The sequence below is a fragment of the Tiliqua scincoides genome, chromosome 8 (assembly GCF_035046505.1).
Source record: "Tiliqua scincoides isolate rTilSci1 chromosome 8, rTilSci1.hap2, whole genome shotgun sequence".
In the NCBI taxonomy this organism is placed as follows: domain Eukaryota; kingdom Metazoa; phylum Chordata; class Lepidosauria; order Squamata; family Scincidae; genus Tiliqua; species Tiliqua scincoides.
The window spans coordinates 19,709,426-19,735,388 of record NC_089828.1 but is presented as its reverse complement, the minus strand read 5'-3'; the positions used below and the strand labels follow the sequence as shown (position 1 = coordinate 19,735,388).

At 43.6% G+C, this 25,963-nt stretch overlaps 1 protein-coding gene across 1 annotated transcript; it reads left to right on the top strand.

Annotated features, from left to right (window-relative positions):
• Window positions 1-63: 63 nt before the first annotated feature.
• MAN2C1 (mannosidase alpha class 2C member 1) lies at window positions 64-25,875 on the top strand. Its single transcript, XM_066635019.1, has 26 exons — window positions 64-185; window positions 2,624-2,749; window positions 3,120-3,243; window positions 3,945-4,015; window positions 4,583-4,760; window positions 5,446-5,635; window positions 7,754-7,860; window positions 8,384-8,494; window positions 8,792-8,884; window positions 9,311-9,427; window positions 10,875-10,970; window positions 11,702-11,847; window positions 13,066-13,183; window positions 13,815-13,936; window positions 14,732-14,817; window positions 16,083-16,253; window positions 16,820-16,902; window positions 17,528-17,622; window positions 18,487-18,591; window positions 19,955-20,111; window positions 21,081-21,224; window positions 21,904-22,013; window positions 23,089-23,168; window positions 23,357-23,502; window positions 24,042-24,145; window positions 24,231-25,875. Exons 1-26 carry the CDS (start codon window positions 79-81, stop codon window positions 24,358-24,360), a joined length of 3,117 nt encoding a protein of 1,038 aa, XP_066491116.1. The 5' UTR covers window positions 64-78; the 3' UTR covers window positions 24,361-25,875.
• The last annotated feature ends 88 nt before the right edge of the window (window positions 25,876-25,963 follow it).

Here is a 25,963-nt window from a genome sequence, read left to right as displayed (position 1 = left end):
CCGCCTCTGTGCCTCGGCGGAGCTCTTTGGGTGCCGCACTGGGAAAAAAGACGTGCCGCTCTGTGGCCCAAAGGAGGCATGGCGGACGCCCAGCCGGTTGTACTGAAGCACCGCCGCACCGCCCTCGAGCGGGGGGAGAAGTTCGTCTCCGAGGTCTACTTCACCGACTGCAACCTCCGGGGCAGGTGCTGGTCCGTTCCCTAAAGCCTTCCCCCCACTGCTGCCACCCACGCAGTGGAAAGGCTGGAGGGAGCCTGTTGCTCTCGTGCGTGGAGGGCTGGCCTAGAGGGGCCTGAGTGCCCCCTTCAGCCGTGGTGTGGGCAGAGCAGCTCTTTCAGCCCTTCCATGCTCAGCAGCACCTGCCCAATGGCTCAAGGAAGAGACACTCTGTCCCCCTTTGTATCTGGCCACCCTACTGCATAGTTACCTGGATGGAAGTGGCACAGTGTGGCCTCAGGCAGCTCCCACCCAGCCTCAGCTGCAAAAGGGGGGCACAGTAAGTAGGGAGCCAGAGTGCCCTCCCCCTTGAGCCATGGTGTAGAAGAGGAGATGTGGGCAGGTGCGGCTCAGCATAGATAGGCTGAAAGAGCTGCACCTGCCCAAACCCCCTTCTATACCATGGCTCAAGGCAGAGGCACTCTGTCCCCCTTTATACCTGGCAATTCTACTCCTCTGCATAGGGGGGAAGGAAGTGGCACAGTGTGGCCTCAGGCAGTTCCCACCCAGCCTCAGCTGCAATAGGGGGGCATAATAAGTAGGGTAACCAGAATCAAAGGGGCCAGAGTGCCTCTGTCTTTAACCATGGTATAGGAAAGGGAATCCAGGCAGGTGCAGCTCAACATGGAAGGGTTTAAAAAGCTGCACCTACAAAAATTCCCTCTTCTAAACAGTGGCTAAAGGCAGAGGCACTCTGACCTCCTTTATACCTGGCAACCCTACTCCTAAGCATATTTATCTGGAAGGAAGTGGCACAGTGTGGCCTCAGGTAGCTCCCACTCAGCCTCAGCTGCAATATGGGGGATAATTAAGGTGACCTGATCACCTCTACCATTAGCTCAACATGGAAGGGTTTAAAGAGCTGCACCTACCCAAATTCCCTCTTCTATACCATGGCTAACGATAGAGGCACTCTGGCCCCTTTTGTATCTGTTAACCCTATTTAAGGTGCCACCAAAACTTGTGGTGAAAGGAACGGCTGCTGGTCTTTAAGGTGCCACATAAGACGCTTGGTTGCTTCAGCTCAAATTTGCCTTCTCCCACCTTTCAGCCACCCACAACTGTCAATTGAATTACCTTTTCCCCTCCTTGGAAAAACTGAGCCAGGATTTCCACCTCTGTGTCAACTAACATACCAGACCTGGCTCCTGTCCCCATCTTCGAGCCAGTAGGATGACCGGATCTAAAGGGCAACAGAGTGCTTCTATCTTGTCTACTGTATAGAAGAGGGAATCTTGCCAGGTGCAGCTTTTTAAACCCTTCCAGGTGGAGCTGCACCTGCCTAAATACCCTCTTCTGTACAATGGTTAAAGGTATAGGCACTCTCTCACCCCCCCACCCCTTTTTATCTGGTAATCCTAGTCATGTCAACTCCTCAAAGCAGTACAATATAAGTAAGACTTTGGTTCAACCTCCTTTTCCCTGTTCTTGCAGAGAGACAAGTTAAGTGGGTGTAACTGAAAGGAGCACATATTATTTGGCCTACTTCTCTCTCTCCATTTCCCTCCCCTTCTTCTGTAGTTTCCCTCTGTCTAGATTGGAAGCTCCTTGGGGCAGGGGTCTCATTCTTGTCTAGTGTCATGTACAAGAATGGTGCCATATTTGGAAAAATAAGATATATTTGAAGAATGTTTTGAGAGCCCTGTGTTTTTATTGTACATATTGCACAGTGTTTCTCAACAAGAGATAAGGGTACCACCAGTGTACTTGAGATGGTGTCTGGTGGTATTTGTGGAACCTCTGGAGGTCTGCTACCCAGCAGAGAGACAAGTGACGTGTTACAACAAACATTGGTAGGCAGAGCTCCAAAGCATATTGTTCACACACTCTAAAAAGCCCTCCTGTCCTGAGCCTCTTACTAATGTTGGTTATGTTGCTTTTGGCTTCTCAATCCACAAGTAACTGGCGATAACATAATCACTGTTACTTCTGGTGGTACTTCCAGTAGGTGGATCATGCAAAGTACTACAGCAGGAGGTAAATGTTGGGAAATGCTGCATGCTTTCCTAGTGTTGCCAGATTGTGAACTGGCTCTTATCTGTCTCATGAACAGGCATTGATCTGCAACAATTTCCCTTCCATGCTCTGAAAAGTATCATTTGCTGATTTTTGTCCATCAAACCACTGCATAAGAGCAGCAGGTCAGATCTAGGTGGTAAGGGATATCATCTGACCAAATTTTGATGAAGAATGATTGAGAAATAGCAATTGAAAAATTTCAACTGTTTCTATAACCACCCTAAACTTTCCTTAATGACTCATTTTGGCTATATTATATCAGTAATTTAACGATATTGGCAGGGCCTGCCATTTGCTGGCTCAACTAATGTGATTCCAGAAGTCAGGAAGTTGCATTTAGCAGCACTTCAATAAGCAGATAACCTTACTCCCTCCTTTTCAACTGCAGATTGTTTGGTGATACCTGCCCATTGGCATCTCTCTCTTGTTTTAAAACTGCTCAACGAATCCCATATGATGAAGCTATCAGACAAGAATTCCTACCTATAAAAGTAGGGGACTGTTTTGGAAGCACGTAAGTATTCCCTTGTGGAAGAATTAAAGGGACCCAGGATGTTTAAACTGACTGTCATGTCACATGAAGTTGATGATGTCAGAAAAAAGTGGTGTGTGCTAATCAAGCAATTTCAATATCTGTATCTCAAAGCCAACCAGAAGATAAAATTTGGAACACTGAAATAAAGAATGCAAAATGAGCAGCTATATATGTTAGTTTGTTCTTTACTGCTAATGCGCTCTTTAGCCTTTGAGTTTTTTTTCCTGGTTGAGTGCTGGGTGGTCATTAATAAATAAATAGCAATATCTGGTGAGGTTGCATTTGGAAATTCAAAATCCTTTGCACTGGAAGGAATCTCACTGTGAAAGTGGTGTTTTGCTTCTTTCAGGTGGCAGACCTGCTGGTTTAAAATAGAACTCAGCATCCCCAGAGAATGGGCTGGAAAGGAAGTGCACCTTCTTTGGGAAAGCGATGGAGAGGGAATGGTTTGGAGAGATGCCCAACCTGTTCAGGTGAGCTGGAGGCACGTAGATTCAGTCTAAGTACTGAATAAATGTTTAAGAGAAGAAACATGCCAGGTGCCTGTATTTTGAAAAATCCAGAGGTGTGCTCCAAGCATGGGTGGGAGGCAACATGCTTGCAGAATTCAGAGCCAGATATGTGTGACAACAGAGGAAGAAAGGTAGGTGAGGGGTTTGTCTAGGAGCAGAGCTTGCTTTGTAACAGAGAAACTGGCCTGGATGCCTTTAAAAGGCCTGGTCTGGCCTGGACACCTTTAAAAGGGGATTGGACAAGTTTCTGGAGGAAAAATCCATTACGGGTTACAAGCCATGATGTGCATGTACAACCTCCTGATTTTAGAAATGGGCTATGTCAGAATGCTAGAAGCAAGGAGGGCGCCAGAAGGAGGTCTCTTGTTATCTGGTGTGCTCCCTGGGGCATTTGGTGGACTGCTCTGAGATACAGGAAGCTGGACTAGATGGGCCTATGGCCTGATCCAGTGGGGCTGTTCTTAAACATTCATTGGCTCCTATAGGGAGATGTCTGTCTGCACTCTTACCTTATCACTTATAAGCAAATGATTCTGCTGGAACATTATGCCAGCTGTTCTAGAAAGTGATGTCACCTATGGAATAAACATTTTTTTTAATGCATTGCAGCTAAGAGTTTAACTGCTGAATCTCTTTCTCTGCATCTCCCTTGTCTTTGGCAGGGCTTGACTCAAGAAGGTGAGAAGACCAGTTACATTCTGGTGGACAATCTGAAAGAGGCTGATCCTCACAGGTGAGCAAAGAAGCTCCCCAGCGCTTCAGGGAGTCACGCTCTTGGATTCTGAGAAGGTTGGTAGGATGAACAGATTGGCAAGACCCGGAGAACTAATTTTGTCCATTTTGTTCCGGAAGATTTTTGTGTCTGACTATACACATACACACACGCAGTATATATGTGTCTGTGCGCGCGCGCATGTGTTAATATATATAAATTTCTAAGCGACATAAGTAAGTAAAGCTTGCTTACTTACTTACTTATTAAGCTTCTAAGTAAGTAAACGTTATAGCAAATTAGCACCTAGCAAATTTGAGGCACCACATTTTTTGTTGTTAGTTCTTATTTAGAAAATATTTTATTTATAAAACAAGTAAAATCCACAGTTACACTATACATGAAACTTCCAGACTGGACCAGGACAGATGTGAAGGCTTGCTGTAGTACTTAGGAATAGAGAGAGAAGGATGGGGATGTGGCCTAATGGTTCTTCATGGTCAGGGGTGCCACAGCATTGGTAAGAAAGCCCTACCCCTGTGGTAAACAAGAGCACGATGAGATTGCTGTATCTCCTTTCTTCTGTAGTTTGACCCTCTATGTGGAAGCTGCTTGCAATGGCCTCTTTGGAGCTGGGAAAAACAGCATGATTGCACCTCCTGATCTGGACAAGAAGTTCACCTTGCACAAGGCAGAGCTAGTAGTCTTCAACCGTGATGTCCATGAGCTTCTGGTTGACTTTGAGATTCTTTTAGACATGGTCAAGGTAAACCATACATTTACTTGGTTGTGTAATAGATAACTTGGATTAATTATGCACCAGCAAAGTTTCTTCCTAGTCATGGATCAGTTAGGAACATTGAGATCCCAGGGACACCAAGAAGCAGTGCTGCTAATAGGATTTCCAGACTCTAGTCAACATATGTGGGTAAATGAACTAGGACTTTGGTCCCCAGGGCACATGAAAGCTCTAATGCTACATCACAGGGACAAGGAGCTGTTTCTAAATGACACTAGTCAGTGCTGTTGTGTACAACAAATGTGCATATGTACCCAATTGCCATGTCTGGCTATAAATGCAAATCAGGCAGTTGGAAATATAAGGGCACTCACTATAAGAAGCTGAAGGACCCCAGCTGGGGTTTCCGGTTTGCCCAGAATGGCCCTGTTTGCACTTCACTCTTTACCCTGCCACCTGAATTTTCCCTAATTTTTTCAAAGCTTGTGCCATTTTGTAACATCACCGGGTCCCACCTGTGATTCTTGGATGCATCCAACTCGACTCCTAAAACCAGTCAATTTTCCAGCTTTTCAGATCAGATGAACCTCTTTATGGAGGTCAGAGGGAGGAAGGGCAGTCATATTGCAAGTTTGTGCCAAGTCGAGATAAATAATGTTTGGGTACTGCTTTTGCTATCATGGAATTATTATTTTCTTCCCCTTTCATTTAGCTTCTTGGGGAAGAAAACCAGCGGAGCTTTCAGGCACTTTATGTAGCCAATCAGATGGTGAACCTGTGTGATGTTACCAACCCATCCACTTTTCCTGCTGTTCATGAGCTGGCCTGTTCTATCTTCAACCAGAAGAATGGGGAGAGCCAACATACGGTCCATGCAATGGGCCACTGTCACATTGATTCTGGTAATAGCTTCACCTGGTTCAATGGCAAAGTGGGCGCTGGGGGGATAATTTTCAACCTGGCCTTGGGCTGCCAGGTGCACATTGGAAAGAGTGTTCATTATAGGGAAGTGAAATCTAACTTATGTGAAACCCATTTGTGTGGGTGAAAGATATCGACCAGAGACAGTGATCTGCAAGTAAGTAGTCTATGCTTACTTAGCATAATTCTGTCTCCGTGTTTGGACTTTTTGACAGAAAAATTGAAACTATTTGGCAGAGATTGGGGTGGAATAGAAACAGATTATTTGAGAGGTTTGGAGGTTGGGGAGTAGGAATAAAGGTAGAATATGGCTGCAAATTGTGATCAAAGAATTGTACGTGCACATAGGATAGGAATCATAAGGCTTAATAGGAAGACCTTATGGATATTTGCAGAAATTAAGATGGTTTCATGTTCTTCTTGTGTTGGTATAAAGTCCAGTAGTGCTGGCAGAGTTAAGACTATCACAATTGGCTTTTATATTTAATGCAAGGGCTGGGGAATTGTGGAGAAAAGGTTTAAAATACAGGTAAAAAGAAAGTCAGAGAGGGTCTGTTTTAATAGGGTCAGGGCCATCCCATCCATGAGGTTGACTGATGTGGCTACCTCTGGTGTCACATTGGTGGGGTGCATTCACCTATACCCTCTACCTCCACTGCACTTCCTTCTGCGCTCTAGATTCGAGAAGAAAGAGGGGAATGAAGTGGAAAGGGAAGCGTGGAGGGAGAGGTAAATGAAGTGCTAGAGCATCTCCTAGCACTCTCCTCTCTTACACATTTTTTCTGCTTTATTCTCTCTGTCACTGAATCCAGAGGGGAGGAGGAAGAGCAGGGGGCAGCTGCTGCTAGATAAAATAAAGGGGTGGTACATTTTCTCTTGCTACTACCCATATACAAGGGATTTTTAAAACAATAATTGTGTATTTGTTGTATGTCACCTACCCAGCTTCCCTTGTGGTTGTACTTAGTTGTGGGATAATTGCTGTATGTTTTTGGAGTGTGGGTAAACTTATCTTGGAATCTGGGGTTTCTGGTTGCAGAATTAAGCACGTTAATTATGTCTGTTCAGTCGTACACCAATCTTGCATGTGGCCAATGACATTTTGATATCTTTAGTAACTGCTTTTCTAGATCTGGAAAGATAATGGAAAATTGGGTGCCTCAGGGAAAATTGGTGCATCTCTTCTGCCTCAGGGGCACATTACCTAGATTTATAAACTCTGCAGGTGTCTTGAAAATAAACATGACCATGACTTCTGTGGTGTATGGGGTTTTAAGGGGAATTGGAATTATAAGGGATTATTTAATATATAAGAGGGTGATGGGACAGGTTAGGATAAAGAGGGAGAGTACTTAACATAGAGGGTAAACATGGGAAAGGAAGTTATGCCTTTGAAGTTAGAACTGCATAGTCAGGCAGAGTGATGGAGTGGAAAAGGTGTAAAGCAGCAGGAAGAAGGAGGAAGAGTTAACTTTGAAGTGGAAAGAGAAGAAATCCAGAAGGCCAGATGGCTTTGGGAATAAGAAGGGCAGCACCAGGGCTCGGAGATAACACACAGGTGTAATTGATGAGATCATGCTATGGAAGAAAAGTACGTGCATTCTTATTGGACTGACGGCAAAAGTGGACCCAAGTGTATGATTGATTGAGCAGCATAAGCGGGACAAACATGACTCAGCAAGATTGTGAAATGATGATTGGCGGGTGGTGAGATAAAGCTTTGCTGAGGCTTAGCTCTTGGTCCCCTTTGGGGTTGGCAAATGCCAAGGGGAAATTCTGCTTCTCTGAACATCTGGAAGGAAGGATTATGTAAGTGTATATAGGCATGTAGTATAGAACTAGTGAACTCCTTATTTTCCTGTAGCTATGTGTGTACTGACATCTCTAGCTGCCCTTGAGAAGCCCACTAGTTGGGTGGCAGCTACTTAAAGTACTAACCTCAGTTATAATAAAGAACTTTTACCCTGATTTTTGGAGTGTGTGTGCTCAGGGGCGGGCTTGGATGACTCAGGAGAACCCAGGGGCTTGCATGGGCAAGCAGCATGGGAGTTGAGGCAGCCCAATCCCTTCACAACTTCTGCTTACCATTTTCTTCATAGCCTGGCTGTGGCCTTATGAGGAGACTATCCGGAAATGTGCGCGCAGCTGGGTGACTGTCGTACACCTAATGGAGAAGAACCCGACATTCACCTTTGTCTGTTCACAGGTATTATATATGTATGCACACATCTGTTTCTCATTTGATTTTATACGTATAATTTGGATCCAGGGCCAGCTTGAGCCCCTTTGTCTGAGGTCCTGATCTCCTCTTCCTGATCTCCTTGCTTGCGCATGCGTTTGTGCACATGCTCATGCACACATCCCTTGCTTGTGCCTCCTCTTTCTGCTATAAACTAATTTTAAAAAACAGGAAGAGAAAAGTGGAAGATGTGGGGAAGAAGAGTGGTGGCCCAGAGCGTCCTTAGGTTATTACTCTTCTCACACTCTTCTGCTTTCCTCTTTTTTTATTTTTATTTTTTTTAAACTTAATAGCAAGAAAAGGAGGTGGCAACAGTAAGGGAAGCAGGTGGACTGGAGACTGGCTGAGGTGGTGGGGTGGGCATAGGGTGTGTAGGAGTTCCCCCCACTGCCCCACACCAATCTGCAACTTGTTTTGTTCACATTAGAGCCAAAAGTGTGTACAAACATTACTACTCTTGATAATGTATGCGACCATTGTCTTTCTGTAGGCCCAGCAGTTTGAATGGGTGAAGACCCACTATCCTGGGTTGTATGCTAAGATTCAAGACTTTGCAAAACAGGGGCGCTTTATACCTGTTGGGGGCACTTGGGTGGAAATGGTAAGAACAAGGCACCTTTTGCCTATCATTGTCTTAGTAATAATCATGACTCGAGACTGCGAAAGTTGGCCTGCTGTCTGCTTATTTGTACCTAATTTGCAGTTTCTTGTGTAAAGAAAGGGAAATTCATATTGTTCTATAGGCTTCATATTGCTTGTTCTTCTCGTAGACAGTGGCAAGATGTGGCTAATTCCTAGTTAAGATTTATGTGAAGGACTAGTTGCCTAATCTAGATAAAGGAAAGTTTGATTAACTTGAAGCCCAGCATAGGGTGACAAATTTATGATTATCCCCCAGGATGGGAACCTTCCCAGTGGAGAGTCCATGGTTCGTCAATTCCTGCAAGGACAGCAATTCTTCAAGCAGGAGTTTGGGAAGACGTGCTCTGAGGTACATGCTTGTCTTCCTAGCCCCTAAGTTTTCCTGGAGTACTTAAATCACAGTGTACTCCTGGGGTAACTGCCATTTCTGATCTGTCCACACTCAACATTTACTCATGTTCCAAACTGGCATTGGTTGCAGCATGACTGCCAAGTTGTGGGTTGCTTCAAACTGTGTCTTTTTGGTGGTTGTGGAGAACCCAAGGATATTGTTTTTGATCAACTAAGATACCATTTTGTGACCTCCAGCCTCGTTTTATAAAAGTGGCTTGCTCAGATGTCCACATGAACTCATGTGGCTCTCAGCACGAACTAAAGTCTGTTAACCAGAAAATCTGTTCTGTTGTCAGCTAAATGGAGGCAAATCCAGTCTATTTTTTACAGATGTCTACAATTGTTCTTTTCCCCCTTGCACACTCTTTTCTTTCATGATCAGTTCTGGCTGCCAGACACATTTGGCTACTCAGCACAACTACCCCAAGTGATGTGTGGATGTGGGATACACCGGTTCCTGACTCAGAAGCTTAGCTGGAACCTTGTGAACACTTTCCCGGTGAGTTGGGTTTTTTCTTATTTGTGTAAAGAAGTGGCCAGGTGTGCTTGCATTCAGACAACCCAGTGCCTGAGGTGCTGTATCAAACACATCTGCCCTCTCTGTCATGTCCTCCCTGGATTTGAAAAGGAAGCGGGTAAAAGTGAAAAAGGCAGAAAAGAGAATGGTGGGCTAGAATGTCTGTGACATCACTTGCCTCTCTTTCAGCCTTCCTCATCTTCACCATTGTTATCTTGCTTTTCCAATCCCAGGGACTGGAATGAGGAAAGAGGAGCAGTTGTGGTGGGCAGAGTCCTTGTGAAGACTGTTTTTAAAAGCTAGGTTATAAATGTCTAAGGGTGCAATCCTAACCAACTTTCCAGCTCCATGGTAAGGGTTGTGCAGCTTCGAGGTAAGGGAATAAACATCCCCTTACCTTAAAGAGGCCTCCTGACTATGCCCCAACTGCAGGATGCAGCAAATGCCCCATGGGCACAGTTGTGTCAGTACTAGAAAGTTGGTTAGGATTGGGGCCTAAAATAAACAAACAAACTGATGGTAAAAGAATATCTTTTGGTTCAGTGTGGAACTACTGAATGGGTAGCGGGCATGAACAAAGCCAAAGTTCTTTTTTTAAATTTTTCTTTAATTTCCAAGTTAATAACAAACAGTACATCTACAGTACATTTGGTACATATACAGTACATACAGACTATCTAAAGGTAAAGCGTAGCGAGTATGAAGAGTATGTCCTATTTACTTGTATTCCTACTCTTATCTATTCTGTCCTTCAGACTACATAATACCAATCTCAGTCATAACTTTTTATACTTGTCATCATCACTAATCTTTTCTCTATAATTAAGTTTGTTTCCACTATTCTTATTCCTCAAATCTGCAAATCATTGTCTTGTTTTTTCCTTCATATACAGAAAGTCAATTAGTGGGTTTCCAATTTTCTGCAAAAAAAATTACTGATTTTTCTTTAAGCAACAGTTTGTCCATTTCTGCTAAATTCAAAATTTTTATCCAACATTCTTCCACTGAGGGTACTTCTGATGTCTTCCATTGTTGAGCGAAAAGTATTCTTGCCGCACTAGTTATATATAAAAATAATGCTTCAACGTTTTTTTCCATACATTCTTCTGTCAATCCCAATAAAAAGGCTTCTAGTTTCATTTGTATATTTACTTTTAGAATTTGTTTCATCGGAGTACCTATCTGACGCCAATTTTTTTTTTTTGCTTTTTCGGATATCCACCACATACGATAAAATAAGCCTTCTTGTTTTTAATATTTCCAATATCTAATTGAACAAAGTCAATTCATGATCACTCTCAGTAATGTATTTTGTTAGAGGAAAACATCAATCCTGTGTACACTTACTTGAAAGTAAATTCATTGAACTTGGCAGGGTCTGACCAGATTGGACAGGCAGTTGATTTTCTATGGAAATCTTCTCTTGTAGCACAACACCTTTTTCTGGGAAGGCATTGATGGTTCTCAAGTCTTGGCCCACTTTCCACCTGCAGATTCCTATGGGCTGGTTGGTCATGTGGAGGAGGTGAGTGAAGCAACCTTCCATGGTCCTGCTCCAAGCAAGAGCAATTGAGTACATGTAATGCAGCCATTTTCAACCACTGTGCTGTGGCACACTGGTGTGCCGCGAGTGGTCCACCAATGTGCCACAGGAATTTGGGATACGGTCATTTATTAATAGGGCCAATGGGAAATGTGAGCCCCCACTGGCAGCATGGTGTGCCTTGTCAGTTGTCAAAAACCTGGTGGTGTGCCTTGACCATTTTAGTGCCTTGTCAGTGTGCCGTGAGGTGAAAAAGGTTGAAAATCACTGATGTAATGTTATATGGTGGGATCTGGAAAATAAGTTTCCAGCAGTTCTTCAGATAGTGAAAAGGCAGCATCTGAGATTGTGTACCCTGCCATCTTCTGCCTGTTTTGTGCCTTGGGCTACAAATCCCAATAAAACAGATTCTACATCAACTCTTTATTTATTATTATTTTTTTCACATTTTATACCACCTTTTCTCCATGGAGCTCAGGGTGATATACATAGTTCCTACCCTCCTTTCGTCCTCACAACACCCCTGTGAGTTAGGTGAGGCTGAGAAATAGTGACTGACCACGGTCACCCAGGAAGCTTCATAGCAGAGCAGGGATATGAACCTTGAACTTCCAGGTCTAAGTCCAACTCCTGAACCAAAACGCCTCATATTAACAACTCTCGATGAAAAAGTGTATGAGTATCCTGTACTGTATGTTTAAAATATCTTATAGATATTAAAAACCATGAAGAATAATAGGGACAAGGGCCTTGTGAACCATAGTGCTGCTCTCTTTGGATTTGGAGATGGGGGAGGTGGCCCAACGCAGAAGATACTGGACAGGCTAAAGAGAATGAAGGATACAGATGGATTACCCAGGTCAGTCTTCCTTTACAATTCCATCTGTGCCTCTTTAAGTAAACAAAAGTGAAATGAAGGTAAAATACACAGTTTGTGGTTGTACAGTGTGAGGTAAATGAACAACTTCTCTGAATGGTAAAGGGGAACTGAGGCATCAGCAGAGAGGCTGGAGTTATGGGTGAGGAACAAGGAACTTTTCCAGGGAGGAAGATGATAACAGTAGCAGGCGGTAATAACCCTTTCTGCTAAGGCTCTTGGAGGATCAGAGGAATCTCGTGCAGGGAAAGCACCCTACAGGTAGACCATAGCTGCAATATAAGGACATCTGCAAGAGGGATCTGAAGGCCTTAGGAGTGGACCTCAACAGGTGGGAAACCCTGGCCTCTGAGCGGCCTGCTTAGAGTCAAGCTGTGCAGCATGGCCTCTTCCATTTTGAAGAGACACTTGGCCAACAGACTGAGGCAAAGAAGGAAGGCCCATAGCCAGGGAGACAGACCAGGGAGAGACTGCACTTGTTCCCAGTGTGGAAGGGATTGTCACTCCCGAATTGGCCTTTTCAGCCACACTAGACGCTGCGCCAGAACCACCTTTCAGAGCGCGATACCATAGTCTTTTGAGACTGAAGGTTGCCAACTAACTAGAGATAATGGGCAAGCCAGTCCTGTAGTTCTGAGGTCTTCAACAAGTGGACTGGGATTCAGAAATGGATTGCAACCTGACCTCAGGTGTGTTGTGGTATTGTTGCTGCCCTATTTTGTTTTGAGGTTCAGGCCCACACAGTTTGTATAGTAGATAAGGTAAATTCTGCCAGAGACTTTTGCTTCGGAAGGGTTTCTTTGGCCATGTACCCCAATTTTCAGTGAACTCCTTTAGCCTCCCGCTCATCCACTTACTCCCCTCAGCTGTAGCACTCCCTTAACTTTCTGCCATGCTTCACCTTGCTTCCTCTTTCTCTCCCTTCACATTCAGAATTGGTTGCACACCGCTGTCATGCCACCCTCTGCTTCCTTCTTTCCTTCCAGTTTGGTTTGGAAGAAAAAAAGGTGCAGAATAACAGTGCTCTGATTGGCTGCCACTGAGCAAGGAAAGAGCAGGAACCATGGCCATCAATTCACCCATCTTGTCTGCTGGACTCCTGAAGTTGGATCCTGTTTTGCAGGCTGGGAGTTGTGTTGATTCCTAGTTCTCAATAAGATTACTGCTGTAGTTTGCCCAGTTACTGTACCTCTCTTACAGAGTTCAGATGTCCACACCCGACCGCTTCTTTTCTGCCCTGGAAAAGGCTCAGTTGTGTACCTGGGTTGGAGAACTGTTTCTAGAGCTGCATAATGGCACATATACCACCCATGGGCAGGTTAGTGTATGCAAAAAGGAAAGATCACAGAAGACCTGTTAGACCATTGAAAATAACTCTTACCACCATGAAACGCTCAGTGTCTAAAGGTCTTCAGAATTTTCTGTGTCTAGAGTTCCAGAAAGCTTCACTGCAAGCTTATAACTTTATTCTTGTGACTGGTGATTAAAATAGAGCTGTCGCTGAATATGTATATCACAGTGACGGTCCAAAATGTAGTGAAAAATAAACATTAGCATGTGAATGCTAACAATCTCTCCCAAATTTTGGAAATGTCCCCAAAGTATGTGGCTTGTATCCTAAGGAAGTTAAGCATCATTAAGTGCTGTTGAAATTAATGTAACATTAATTGATGTCTGTTTGACTTAGGAATTCTAATTTTCTTAGACACAACCCAGTATTTCTCACTCCACTTTCTGAATATTGTGTATTACATAACTGTCAACCTTCACTGATATACATCTGAATTTTTGGACATTTACTATGGTTGTTGGGGCATTCATAATAAACTTACCAGTTCACAAGTAATGATCATCACTGACAATGATTAGAAATGACTTGTCTTTCATCTTGTTTATAAATCTGTTCTTGAGTTGGTGTAAAACCCTGTTTTTTATATTTTGGAGATCAGATTAAGAAGGGGAACCGGGAGTCTGAACACCTACTCCATGATGTTGAGATTCTCAGTAGCTTTGCTTTGTCAATGAGAAGTTCTTTCCCGTACCCATCTGCTAAACTGCAATATCTCTGGAGGTAAAGGCCTTGAATGTAACTCTTGACACTAGTAGAATGTGGGGGCACTTTGATGGTGAAAGCACCCTTGGGGGGGGGGAAGCAGGATGTAAAGGGAACAAATAAATAAAAATAAATAATACAGGTGACTGTATGTGGGCTCCCCATAGAAATTGAAAGTGTTTGTAAACACTGACATCACATTGCCAAATATCTAACTCAGTGAACTTGAAACTTTTAAATGCTTTGTTTTGTTCTATGTGAGTAAAAAAACAAAAAAAGAGCATTACATAGATATAAGAAGTTAACACATAAAGGAAAAATAATGTAAGAAAAAAGCAAATATATACTCGACCAAAATTAATCTACATATCAACATATTTCATGCACCTTATGTTATTATATTGAGGAATAGCATCCAGATATTCTCAAATATGTCCATGCGCAACTGACGTCATATGCTATTTGCTCAAATACTGGTAAAATATCCTCCATCCATTGGGCATATGTTGGTGGGCATGTGAACTTGAAACTTGCTTTTTAGTTTTAAAATGAAAGTTAAGTTTTCAGAAATCCGTATTTTATTTCATATTCCAAATTGATTATGGAAATCTGTGTATGTAGAGATAAAAATCCTTCAGAAGGGGGGGGCGCTCCCTGGTGGGCATGACTATTGTACTGTTTGTAGGCCCCAGGCAGTTTTCAAGGTATTAAGAAACATGAACCGTTTTTTGATCCTGAGGTGCAGTAGTTCCCTACAAGGTAGTTCCTCTCTTCCTTGGGTCTCGCATGCACTTCTGTTTTCTTCTGTCTCAGGTTGTTGCTACTGAATCAGTTCCATGATGTACTGCCAGGTAGCTGTATTCAACTAGTCGCTGAGGATGCCATGAGATACTATTCAGGTAAGGTGAGGTGAGGGAATGCATAAGAAGTCATTCAGTAGGATTTACTGCAACAGATTAGCTATGTTTGATTTTGGTTGTTAACTTTCTTGAGGCCAGTACAAGGTCTCCTGACACCTGAGGCTAGGCACCAAATTTCGTCCCCCTCTTACTAGGCACTGCCTCAGTTGCTGCTCCTCCCTGGATTTGAAAAGAGGAGCAGAAGAGAATGGAGGAGCAGAAGAGGAGGTATGGAGAAGTTGATTGGATTGGGCTAGAGTGGTTAATGCTAGCCCATCACTTCTGTCCTCTGCACTTCCTCTCTGTTCTGCTCTTTCTTTTCAAATCCAGGGAGCAGGAGGAGGGACACTGGAGGTGTTTACATCTAAACATCCAGTTGGCTTAGATTTAAAACTCTGCCCTGACCGCAGAGCACTAACTTTTCTTACATCTTCAGCACAGTTCTGTCAAGCGGGCTGAGTGACGAGGCTCTGAGAGGGGGAATCATTTGCACAAAGCTGCCCGATGAACCCATAGCTATACTCAGGCTCAGCTCCAGTATTTCCTCTCCAGTGGAACTGCATGGATCTTCATTTACTAGTTGGGTAACTAGGAAGAGAAAAGATTAAAATTATGGTTGCAATATTTGTTGTTGTTTTTATTTAGATTAATTAAAAAACAGCCACATCTGGTTTGAGTAAACATTGCCCTCATTAGCAGATTCCACTTTTTTTGTTTTTACATTTTTAGTACATACTTAGAAAGTTGAAGTTGGAAAGTGCAATCTTCTGCCCTGTCCATGAGAGAAGAGGGGCAATGCCTCCTTTAAGAGGATGTCTTCTGCACTGGCATGTGCTTTTCTTAGATCGGTTTGGTACTTTCATCCAGATTTCTACAAATTAAAACTTGAACGTTTGTTCTCATAAGACATTTTTTTAATTGGGCAATACTTCTCAATTGAACTGTCCCACTTCTCCCCTTCCTTATTTTGATTTTCTGTTTCCCTTGTGTTAATACCTTTAGAGCACATGCTGCCTTGCCCAATATGTATGCTTCCCAATCTGTTCCTTATCCATTATGTATACTGCCTTAACTCACTTCCTTACACTGGGACTATAGGCAGAGCATTATTGGGAGGCAAGGCAGACAAAAATTTCTGTCTGAACTACTGAAGGGCTGCTGCCAACCACTGTCAACAATCCTAGTTAGGTGAATCTATGGTCTGACTTGGTAGGAAGCCGCTTCCTAGGTTCTCTTCTTAATGGGAATTCCATTTGTCTGCCCAGAAATTCGCAGTGCTGGAGCCGGTCTTCTGAAAGATGCTCTGCAGTCTTTGTTTGGAGACCTGTTGATGAGTGGTCAAGAGACAAATGGAAGCACCCTCGTTGTCAACACCTTGCCATGGGAACGGACTGAAGTAATCTCCAAACCTGGAACTGGAGAATCTGAAACTTTAGGTGCTAATGATGCTCTAGCATTATTTAAGCAAGTTATTTGGAAGCAGATTCCACTAATATTATTGTGCATATTTCCATGTGCAAAGTGTATTATAATCGTTGGAGTCCTCCCAATAATTATGTGAGAAAAGGTCACGACTGTTCCTGTTCTACTGATTGAGGAATTTAGGGCAAGCCTAATTTGTCCCACTTCCTTTGGCTGCCCTGTCCATTGAACAGCTCCTAGCACTACTCCCTATCCCCTCTTGCTTTCTCTTGCCCGTCATGTCCCATTTCCTCTGTAGTGTCTGGGTTCCCTATTCCTTGTCTTCACAACCAACAGGGTCCTCTTCCTAGTCCTCAGTTTACTCCATAAAGTTGCTCCTGTCTGCAGGGCCTGTGCCATTTTGCACGTTATTGTGCACATGTTGCCCTCACAAGTGGGTCCCTTCATCCTCATGTCCCAGAGTCCTAGGAACAGACATACAGTCTCTAGGCCACTGAGCAAATTCATCTGTTTTGGGCTGGTAAATGTTATTCCATTAAGAATAGATCTAAACTCTTCCTTCTTTTTTTACTTCTCCTAGCTTTGGTGACAGTTCCCAGCATGGGTTACTGTGCCATTCAAGAGCCATTAACACCTCCACATCCTGTGACAGTATCCAAAGAGGTAAGCTGTTCTGTAGTTGCCCTGGGACACTGGAGCATCCCCCCCCCAAAGGTGTGCCTGTCCCCCTTTATTTTTCAAAGCCCCCTCAAACCTAGAATTATATATAAATCAGTCCCCAAACTCTTAGATTACATATTTAGAGGAACCAAGGCAAGTCATTCTGTGTTAAGTTCTACAATGTTCAGTAGCACTGCGAAGTTATCTAGGAGTATGTCTGTTGCTTTCAAGTGCACATAGATGCATGAAGGGGTGAAAGAAATGTGCAGCATCTTATTTTCCACCTAAAGTTGGCTCGAGACCTCCCAGCAGTTGTGGTGGTATGCAGATTGCTGCCCCCATTGTCTGGCAGTGCACTAGATGCCTCCACTCCTCCTCTTCCTCTCCGTAGCTTTGAAAAGGAAAAGAAGAACACAGCATAAGAGGAAGTTTGGAAAAGAGAGTGGTGGGCTAGAGAGTCTTTCTTTGCTTTATTTCTACTTTCTATCTGGATGGAAACCAATTTCTAACAAATTAAAGATTTTGGACCACAGAGTAATTGTTGTAAGCATACCTGAAGATTCAAGATGGTTTGGTTAATGTGGGAGAATCTGAGGATTGTGATTTGTTCTTCAAACTTTCTCCTCAGACGGATGGTTCTGTTACCATGGAGAATGGCATTGTCCAAGTTCGTCTGGATTCTATGGGACGTGTGACATCCCTTTTCTTAATGCATTCAAAGAGGTAACTTTAAACCAGATACGGATTACTGGATTGGAACCTGCATCTAATCCTCTGTAAATGCATTCCAGTTGGTCTGGAGTTATCTTATGGATTAAAACAAGCAGTGATGAAGGCCTCATTCTAGATTCAGCCAGCTAGATTGAGAGTTAATGTAGGGACTGTGTGATTTAGCTGTGAACAGAGAGGTCCCAATGCAGATTTCCTGATGTGAAGTCACTAGATGGTAGTGAGCATGCTACTCCCTTTCAGCCTTGGTGTCCACTCTTCCAATCTGCAGCCTGGGGATTACAGTACTGTAGGATTGGTATAAAGACTACTTAACCTTTTGAAGTGCTTGAACACGCAGAATGTTCTTATGAATGCTTATTGTTCTCATCATCAAGCATTTACTCCTGAAACACAAAAGCCTAGTTAGTCTGCCCCTCAATCCAATGCATGCCTTAAATGGCAGCCATTGGTTTCAGTTCCAGCTGTGGATTCCTGATCAGTGATCACAAATAGTCCTGCCCCTCAGTGTATTGTTGAATGCAGTCTACCCATCTTCCCTCCTGGTTGTGCTTCCATTGAGGGGTACTTCTTGTACATTTCTGCGGTGTGAAGAAATGTATCTTGGAATTTGGGTGGGGTGGGATGTTGTTGTCAGCCCTACTTATGGGCTCCCTAAAGGCATCTGGTTGGCTTTCATTGAAAGCAGGATGTTGTATTTGATGTATCTCTAGTCTGATCCAGTGGTTTTCTTCTTATGTTCTTAACTAAAGCCTTTTCTGTTTAAATGCCAACACCAGTACTTTAAATTGGACCCAGAGGTAAATTGTTTTCCGTTTCCTGTGCAGTTCCTTGACTGTTCTGTGTGTTTTGTTTCAGAGAGTCGGTTCCCAGAGGCTGCTGTGCTAACCAGTTTGTGATTTTTGATGATGTTCCATTGTACTGGGATGCCTGGGATGTCATGGATTATCACTTGCAGACCAGGTAAATAGCTGGCAATGAATTGGTACGGTTTAGTATTTCTGATAGCAAAGTCTTGCTTGCTGCAGAGAAGTCTCTGTCTCTTGGTCCTGTGGACAGCAGTAAAGTAACTGTGGAGAGTAATTCTTTGCAGGGAGGATGGAATTAATCCTCTCTCTTTCTAGCTTAGTATCTCAGCTACTGGAAATGCAAATCATATGGTCCAGCCTATAATTTTACAGAATTTGGCTTAAACATCTTGGCTACTTTTTCAGCCTGAAAAATAAGACAAAAACAAAGAGGATATAATTGAAGGTTAAATATGGATGGTATTGGAGAGAGTTGAGGAGGGCATCAGAGGTCAGCCAGATTGGGCACTAGTTGAGGACTCATGCCCATCAGGTGGCCCGCTTAACCAGGTCTAACCCAAAACCTCTAGCACTGCTAGCACCACAGCTTAGTTCCCATCGGTGGCGTCACTAGGGTTTGCATCACCTGGTGCAGGAGGCCAGCATGTCACCCTTATGATGGACCTCCTCCCATGCAGTGGGTGGGGCAATGCCCTGGGCAGTGGGCGTGGTGATGTACTATTGCCCCGCCCCTGATGATTTTTTGGCTAGAACTTTTGATCGAATAGAGATATTTCAATGTGGTTTGTATTATTGCATTGTGCAAAAAAATTACATGATTGATATATAACATGGTATTATTTGAAAATACCAAGATTTAAAATTTTTTGGTGAGTAGTGGTGTCACCTGCCCCTTTGAGTCACCTGGTGCGGCCTGCACCCCCTAGCGAGGCCACTGGTTCCCATTCCTTACAGTCACTGTTTCTGGTACATGTACTTAATTGCATATATTTGCCCTGTTTCTGTAGATGTAATTGAAGGAATCGCATATGCCTCCTGCCTATCCCTGCCTCCACCCCTCTGTTGTCTTCCTCTTGAAAATATCTAGACTGTAAGGCCTAGGATTGACTGTAAGGATTTGTCTTTCACTCTGTGTAAAGCAGTTTGTGCATTGAGGATGCTATATACTGATAAAGATATCAGATATTGATAAAGATATCATGGATATCAGATTTAAAGCAAAGTTCTCTGCGCAATATTTGTTTAAAAACATGTATCTTGCTATTCCTCAAAGAAATTGAAGCAATTTGCAAATTCAAAATATTTAAAATTGCTACATAATAAAAACAGCAGCAAAAAAAAAAACTCCAAAGAAGAAACAAATAGCAAAACATGCTGCCTTTTTAAAACAATCAAAACTGTAGCAGCATAAAACCTCCAGTGATGTAGATAAGCAAGAACTGACCCCGTATTGAAAACCTTTTGAAAGAACCAAGTCTGCGAATTCCAGACTATATAGTTGTCGCTCTCTCTTTCAGGAAGCCCATTGTGCACCTTCTTAAACCCTTAGAAGTCATCCTGTCAGGGGGACTACGAGGCAGTGTGACATTCTCCCTGAAGATCAGTGAAAAGAGTGTCCTTACCCAAGAGGTTATCCTGGATGCAACGTGCCCTTGCATCCGCTTCCAGACTCAGGTTTGCTCTGGCCTGTGGATGAAACATGAAACCACATGCAACTATAACAGGGAGGATCAGGAATGGGGGGGAGGGGGAATGAGGGAAGCTGACAGTTAGCTCACCTCTTTAGCAAATGGTATAGGGTTCTTGGGGCAAAGGTTGTTTGTTCAGAATGCTTGATGTACGAGTTAATAAGAATCTAAGCTTTCATTTAGTAATTAAAAGAGAGCATGTTTCTAGCCTTGATGTACTCTTGATGTACGAGTTAATAAGAATCTAAGCTTTCATTTAGTAATTAAAAGAGAGCAAGTTTCTAGCCTTTAAGGCTGAGAGAATCACTCAGTGTAGTGTGTGAGCAGTGTATGAGGGGGGAGGGTGTTTGGGGGGGGTCAAGGCTTTATTGCCTTTCATTGCTCTATCTCCAGGCTAGCAGGAACAACATGTTAAGCATGGTGAATATGTTCTTTGATGGCCAGGGACATCAGAGCAGGGAGGGGCCATATTTTGGTGGTAGAACATATGCTCTGCAATCAGAAGATCTCAGCTTCAATCCCTGGCAGCATCTCCAGGTAGAGAAAAATTTCTGAAACCCTGGAAAGCTGCTGCCTGTCTGCACTGATGATACTGAACTAAAAAGACCAAGGGTCTGATTTTGTATATTTTATGTATTTATTCAAGATGGGTGTATCTCACTTTTCCAGCCCAAAGGGCAGCTCACAGGAGCTTACACCAAAACTGCAAATGATATATGTAATCAAGATACTATTAAAATTGAAAAAGAAAAGGCAGAATCTAAATAACAATTATAGGGGAGAGGAAAATGCCTATAAAATATTCCTGTGTAATATTCATATTTGTGTAAAGATTCCTATGGTAACTTCAGAACAGTTGAAAGCATTAGAAGCTATGGAGGAAGAGGCCAACAATATGTTGGCCCCTCATCCAAGGGCACACATATAATTCCCGTGGACATCTTGGTTTCTACAGATTGACTGGAACGAAGCTCACAAGTTCCTCAAGGTGGAGTTTCCAGTAAAGGTTCGGAGCCCAAATGCAACATATGAAATACAGTTTGGCCACTTGCAGAGACCGACACACTGGAACACATCCTGGGATTGGGCTCGGTTTGAGGTGAGGAGCTAACTGCGTGCTCTTGCCTGAGGACTGAGGCAAAAACAAGACTGCTAGTGGAAGCTGATTGTTGAACTAGATCAGTGGTTCGCAAACTTTCCATGGTCATGGCACCCTGTTACAACGGCCTCTTCTTCCTGGCTCTCATGGGTGCCTCTGTTTTGAATTGCATGAGATCTCATATGATCCAAGATGAGGCTGCCTGGGAGAGCAGAGAAGATGGGCGCCACCATCTTGGATCTCATGAGATATTGTTCAATCCAAGATAGTGGTGCTCCGGAGAGCTGGGAAGAAGAGACTGCCAGGGATATCCCACAGCATCCCTGTGAGTTCACTCCAGCACCCTCGGGTGCTGTGGCACACAGTTTAGGAACCACTGGACTAGGTGGATGTTAGTGGATGACTGTTTTTATATTGTCTGCTTATAGTGTCATAGTGTAAATATGCACAGCCCTAGTTTATTGCTTATTGGTAAAGATACTGCAGATTCCAGTTGGATTGGGTGAAGGACACTGTCTCTTTTGAGGCTGTGTTACCAGTTTTTTTCTGGCAGGCAGTCTATGCAAACGATAGCATTAACTCTCCAGTTCCGTTCCCTTTAATTGCCCTCTGGCATGCTGAAACGTCGCTAACCTCTAGGTGACATTGGGTAACACCAGCTTGGTTGTTTCTTTTTCAGGTGTGGAGCCACAAGTGGATGGATTTGTCCGAGCACGGCTTTGGGGTTGCGCTGCTGAACGACTGTAAATATGGCTGCTCGGTGCACAGCAACGTGATGAGCCTTTCCCTGTGAGTTGCAGCAGTTAGCCTGGCAATTATCAGGTTTTCTGGAGGTTTGTTTTGGCATCTCTGTCCTCAAGGAGTTGGTGTGTTTCTTGGCTGCACGATTGCAGATTAATGTGTCTCATAGCTCAGTTATGCATGTTTATATACGTGCCTGTTTCACATAAAGAATGGTAAATGAAAGATCTACATTGGGGTTTCATAGTTACTGTTATTAGGGATGCAGGATGTTGAAGGCAGAACTGGGTTTGTTGTGATTATTCTACACAATTGCAGGCATAGGAAATGGGTGTAGAGCAGTGATTTTCAATCTTTTTTGTCTCACGGCCCACTGACAATGTACTCGTCGAGGCACACCATCAGTTTTTTGACAATTGACAAGGCACACCAGGCTGCTGATGGGGAGCTCACATCCCCACTGGCCCTATTAACAAATGACCCTCCTCCAAACTCTCACGGCACACTTGCAGACCATTCGCGGCACACCAGTGTGCTACAGCACACCAATTGAAAATGGCTGGTATAGAGGCAATTGGATAAACATTTCCTTACCTTGTGGAGGCCTCTGTAACCAGCCTCCCACCACAGGATGCAGCATACATCCCATTGGCATGGCTAAGCCAGGGCTGGAAAGTTGGAAAGGATTTGGCCCTAAGATATGTTGAGTTTAGCTTAGCACAATTTAAAATGGCAAAATGTTAAACAGGTTGCAGAACTCAGCATTTTGTGGCACAGAATTTGGGTTCCTTGGGGAAGAAATGTATGTTTTGTGTGTGAGCTTCTGTTGTTTTAAAACACAGAGTATAACCAGTCGTAGTGGCAGGGAATAGCAGTCATGGGAGATAGGTAGAAAATTGTATGGGGCCCATCAGGAAGAGTATTTTAAAGATAGGAAAAGAGAACTTTCAAGAAGACAAATTACATGCTTGTGCAACAAGTCTGGAACACTGGAATACCCAAAGCACACCCTATATACAACCAGTGGCTGATAAGATATAACACCAATGTTACTATAAATGTTAAATTAACCACAAAATCATGCCGTGCAAATGACTTGTAGCCATCCTTTTTTTCCATGAAGGTTAAGAGCACCAAAGTCACCTGATGCCACTGCAGATATTGGACGCCACCAGTTTACCTATGCAGTGATGCCTCACATGGGTAAGCCAGTCAGAGAAGCATCTCTTTAAAGAGCATGAGCAGAGATCCATGTAAATGATTCAGCAGCATCTTCCAAGCATGACCAGGAGACAGGGAAGGAAGCAGTCCCCTTATTGCAAGGCTCCACTGACTACAGTGGTGTGTGTACTGCAAATGCCATCTTGTCACAAATGCTGTCTTCTGTACAGGTTCCTTCCAAGAGGCTGGGGTGATTCGTCAGGCTTATAACCTGAACTTCCCTCTTCACACAGTGCCAAACATCTTAGCACAGCCTCCAACCTGGAGTGCATTATCTGTGCAGTCCCCAGCAGTTGTTCTAGAAACTATAAAGCAGGTAAGAGTCCACAAGTCTACAAAAGGCAACACATGCCTTCTAGGCAGAGTTCAGTATAATCCAGGTTACCCTTAGCTGCCTTACATAAACAGGCTTGATACTCTCTGCTTTCTTTTTTTTACAAGCAGGTTTCTGCCCCTGTGAGGCTGGGAGGACTGGCTTGAAAATATGAGTGGGTGATACCTGATTAAGGGCCCAATCTTATCCAATTTTCCAGTACTGGTACAGCTGCCATGCATCCCCAAGGCAAGAGAACAAATGTTCCCTTACCTTGTAGAGGCCTCTATAACTATCCTCCCACCACAGGATGCAGCACTTACCCAATTGGCACAGCTACCCCAGTACTGGAAAGTTGGATAGGATTTGGCCCTAAATCTCAGAAACCTGAAAGAAAAGGCTCAGACTCTTAGAGTAAAAAAAGTGACTTCCAGTGGGAGAGGGGAAGTTCCCTTGTATCGCAAGGGTGGTGGGCATTCATATTATGAGCTCAATATGAAAAAAAACAAACATGTTTGTTTTTTTGTCTTGGATCCATCCAGGCTGAGGACAGAACAGATGCGCTGGTGGTCAGACTGTATGAATCACATGGCAGTACGGTTGTCACCTGGCTTCAAACACGACTCCCAGTACAAGAGGCAATCATGTGAGCATGGGGCTTGGTGGGGAGTGGGAATGCCACAAGCTTGGCTTGCTCCAGTTTCTTAAAATCATGCCAATTCCTTTCTTAGGTGCGACCTCCTCGAGCGACCAGATCCTAGCAAGCATTTGCCACTGGAGGAGCATGGCCTGAGGCTGTCCTTCACACCATTCCAAGTGCAATCTGTCTTACTGATCTTGAAGCAGCAAGGCAGCCGCTGAAATGCTGGAGCTCTAATTTCACCATTGATTATGTGATTATCTTGTACCTAGCATGGACTTGGGGCTAAATTTAAGAGACGGATGAAGAGAAATAGGTACTGAACAAAGAAGGGAAAGCTTTTTGTTCAGGGAAGAAATGCCTGGAACCTGAATGCTCTGGCTTGTCCTGCCTGTTTGTTTTTATTACAGTGCTTAAAATAGCTAGGTGCTACAAGAACTACAAATATACAGGTGATCTGATAATGTGGCTATATTGGCATGGCGTATTGGGGAGGAAACTCAGTGGGGGAATCCAGCATGATAGCTGCCAAAAGAAGCCATTGGAAGGAGTCTTTCTCTCTACAGCATGTCTGGGCCAGTGAGATGACATCACTAATGGATGAATTAGCATGTACGACCTAGGCTCTTGAGACATCAACTTGACGAATAACTAGCATGCTTGTTGGACTGTTCTAGCTGTGAACCTGACATGTGGGAAGCATGCCCCTGGGGAATAGAGCAAATGACAGTTTTGAAGGCAGTTTTGCAACCTGTGCAGACTGTGACTCTGCTGGTAACAAACTGAAACAGACAAGGCTAAATTGCTTCCTTGTCCAAATTACATCAAGGAAACAGGTTCCCACTTGGATTAAGAGAACAGATGGCATAGCATCGTAGGCCAAATACCCTGTAGATCAAATTGCCTGTACAATGAACCTTAAGCCTGTTTCATGCCTACTTTGCAGACTATAAGTGGCAAAAAGCAGATGCACTAGTCCAAGAAGTATTCTACTTTTTCCTACTGCTTGTAACAGGACAAAGAGAACCTTTGAGTTCGCTAGAACAGTGGTTCTCAAACTGTGGGTCAAGACCCAATTTTTGGTGGTTTGCGAAAATAACAGGGTAGATTAGGCTATGTGCATTGAGGGTTAAAAAACCTGCTACTGGGGGCAGGGCACTGCTGCCAAATCACCCTTATAACCACAGAGGCTTGAGCAGCTGATAAAGTGAAACTTTTTTTAAAAGGTGGGTCCTGATGCTAAAAAGTTTGAGAACCACTGCCCTAGAGCAGTGGTCTTCAACCTTTTTTGTGCCACGACCCCAATAAATGAGACTGAAGACCTGCCTCCAATCCTGTCCCTCTCCTGATCCACCCACCCCTGCCTGTCTTCTGAGTAAGTTAGGGGCAGAAAGGGGGAAGGTTGCTGCAAACCCACAAAACAGGCTTCACAATGTGTGAGTTCTATTGGTGGATGGGGCTTACTTATCTCCCTGGAGAAAGATAAGACGGTCTCCTGTTTTTAAAGAATATAAGAGCTTTTCTACACCAGACTGAAGTTCCTTCTCAAAACAGCATATTCTTTCCCTGGTAGCTAACCAGGTGTCTCCAGTAAGTCTACAGACAGAGCTTGAATTGGTATTCAGCATGCTGTTCTTGAACATGGAGATTCTACATGCCTATCATAGCTACTTATTGCTGAATGATTGTTCTACAAATTTAAATCAAAAATTTCTACATGAATAAAAATCATAGTCCAGGAGAAAAACCTTTGTTTTTTAAACATTATTATTACTGTAAGGCTGTGGGGACATAAGCTAATATGGGAATGCAGTGATTTGGGGG

Bases quoted from the DNA above. Each gene is read 5' to 3' on its own strand.
- MAN2C1 (XM_066635019.1), top strand. From the start codon at position 79: ATGGCGGACGCCCAGCCGGTTGTACTGAAGCACCGCCGCACCGCCCTC. The intron at 3,244-3,944 runs GTGAGCTGGAGG...TGTCTTTGGCAG, and splicing joins GAGATGCCCAACCTGTTCAG to GGCTTGACTCAAGAAGGTGA. The intron at 16,254-16,819 runs GTGCTAATGATG...TACTTCTCCTAG, and splicing joins TGGAGAATCTGAAACTTTAG to CTTTGGTGACAGTTCCCAGC.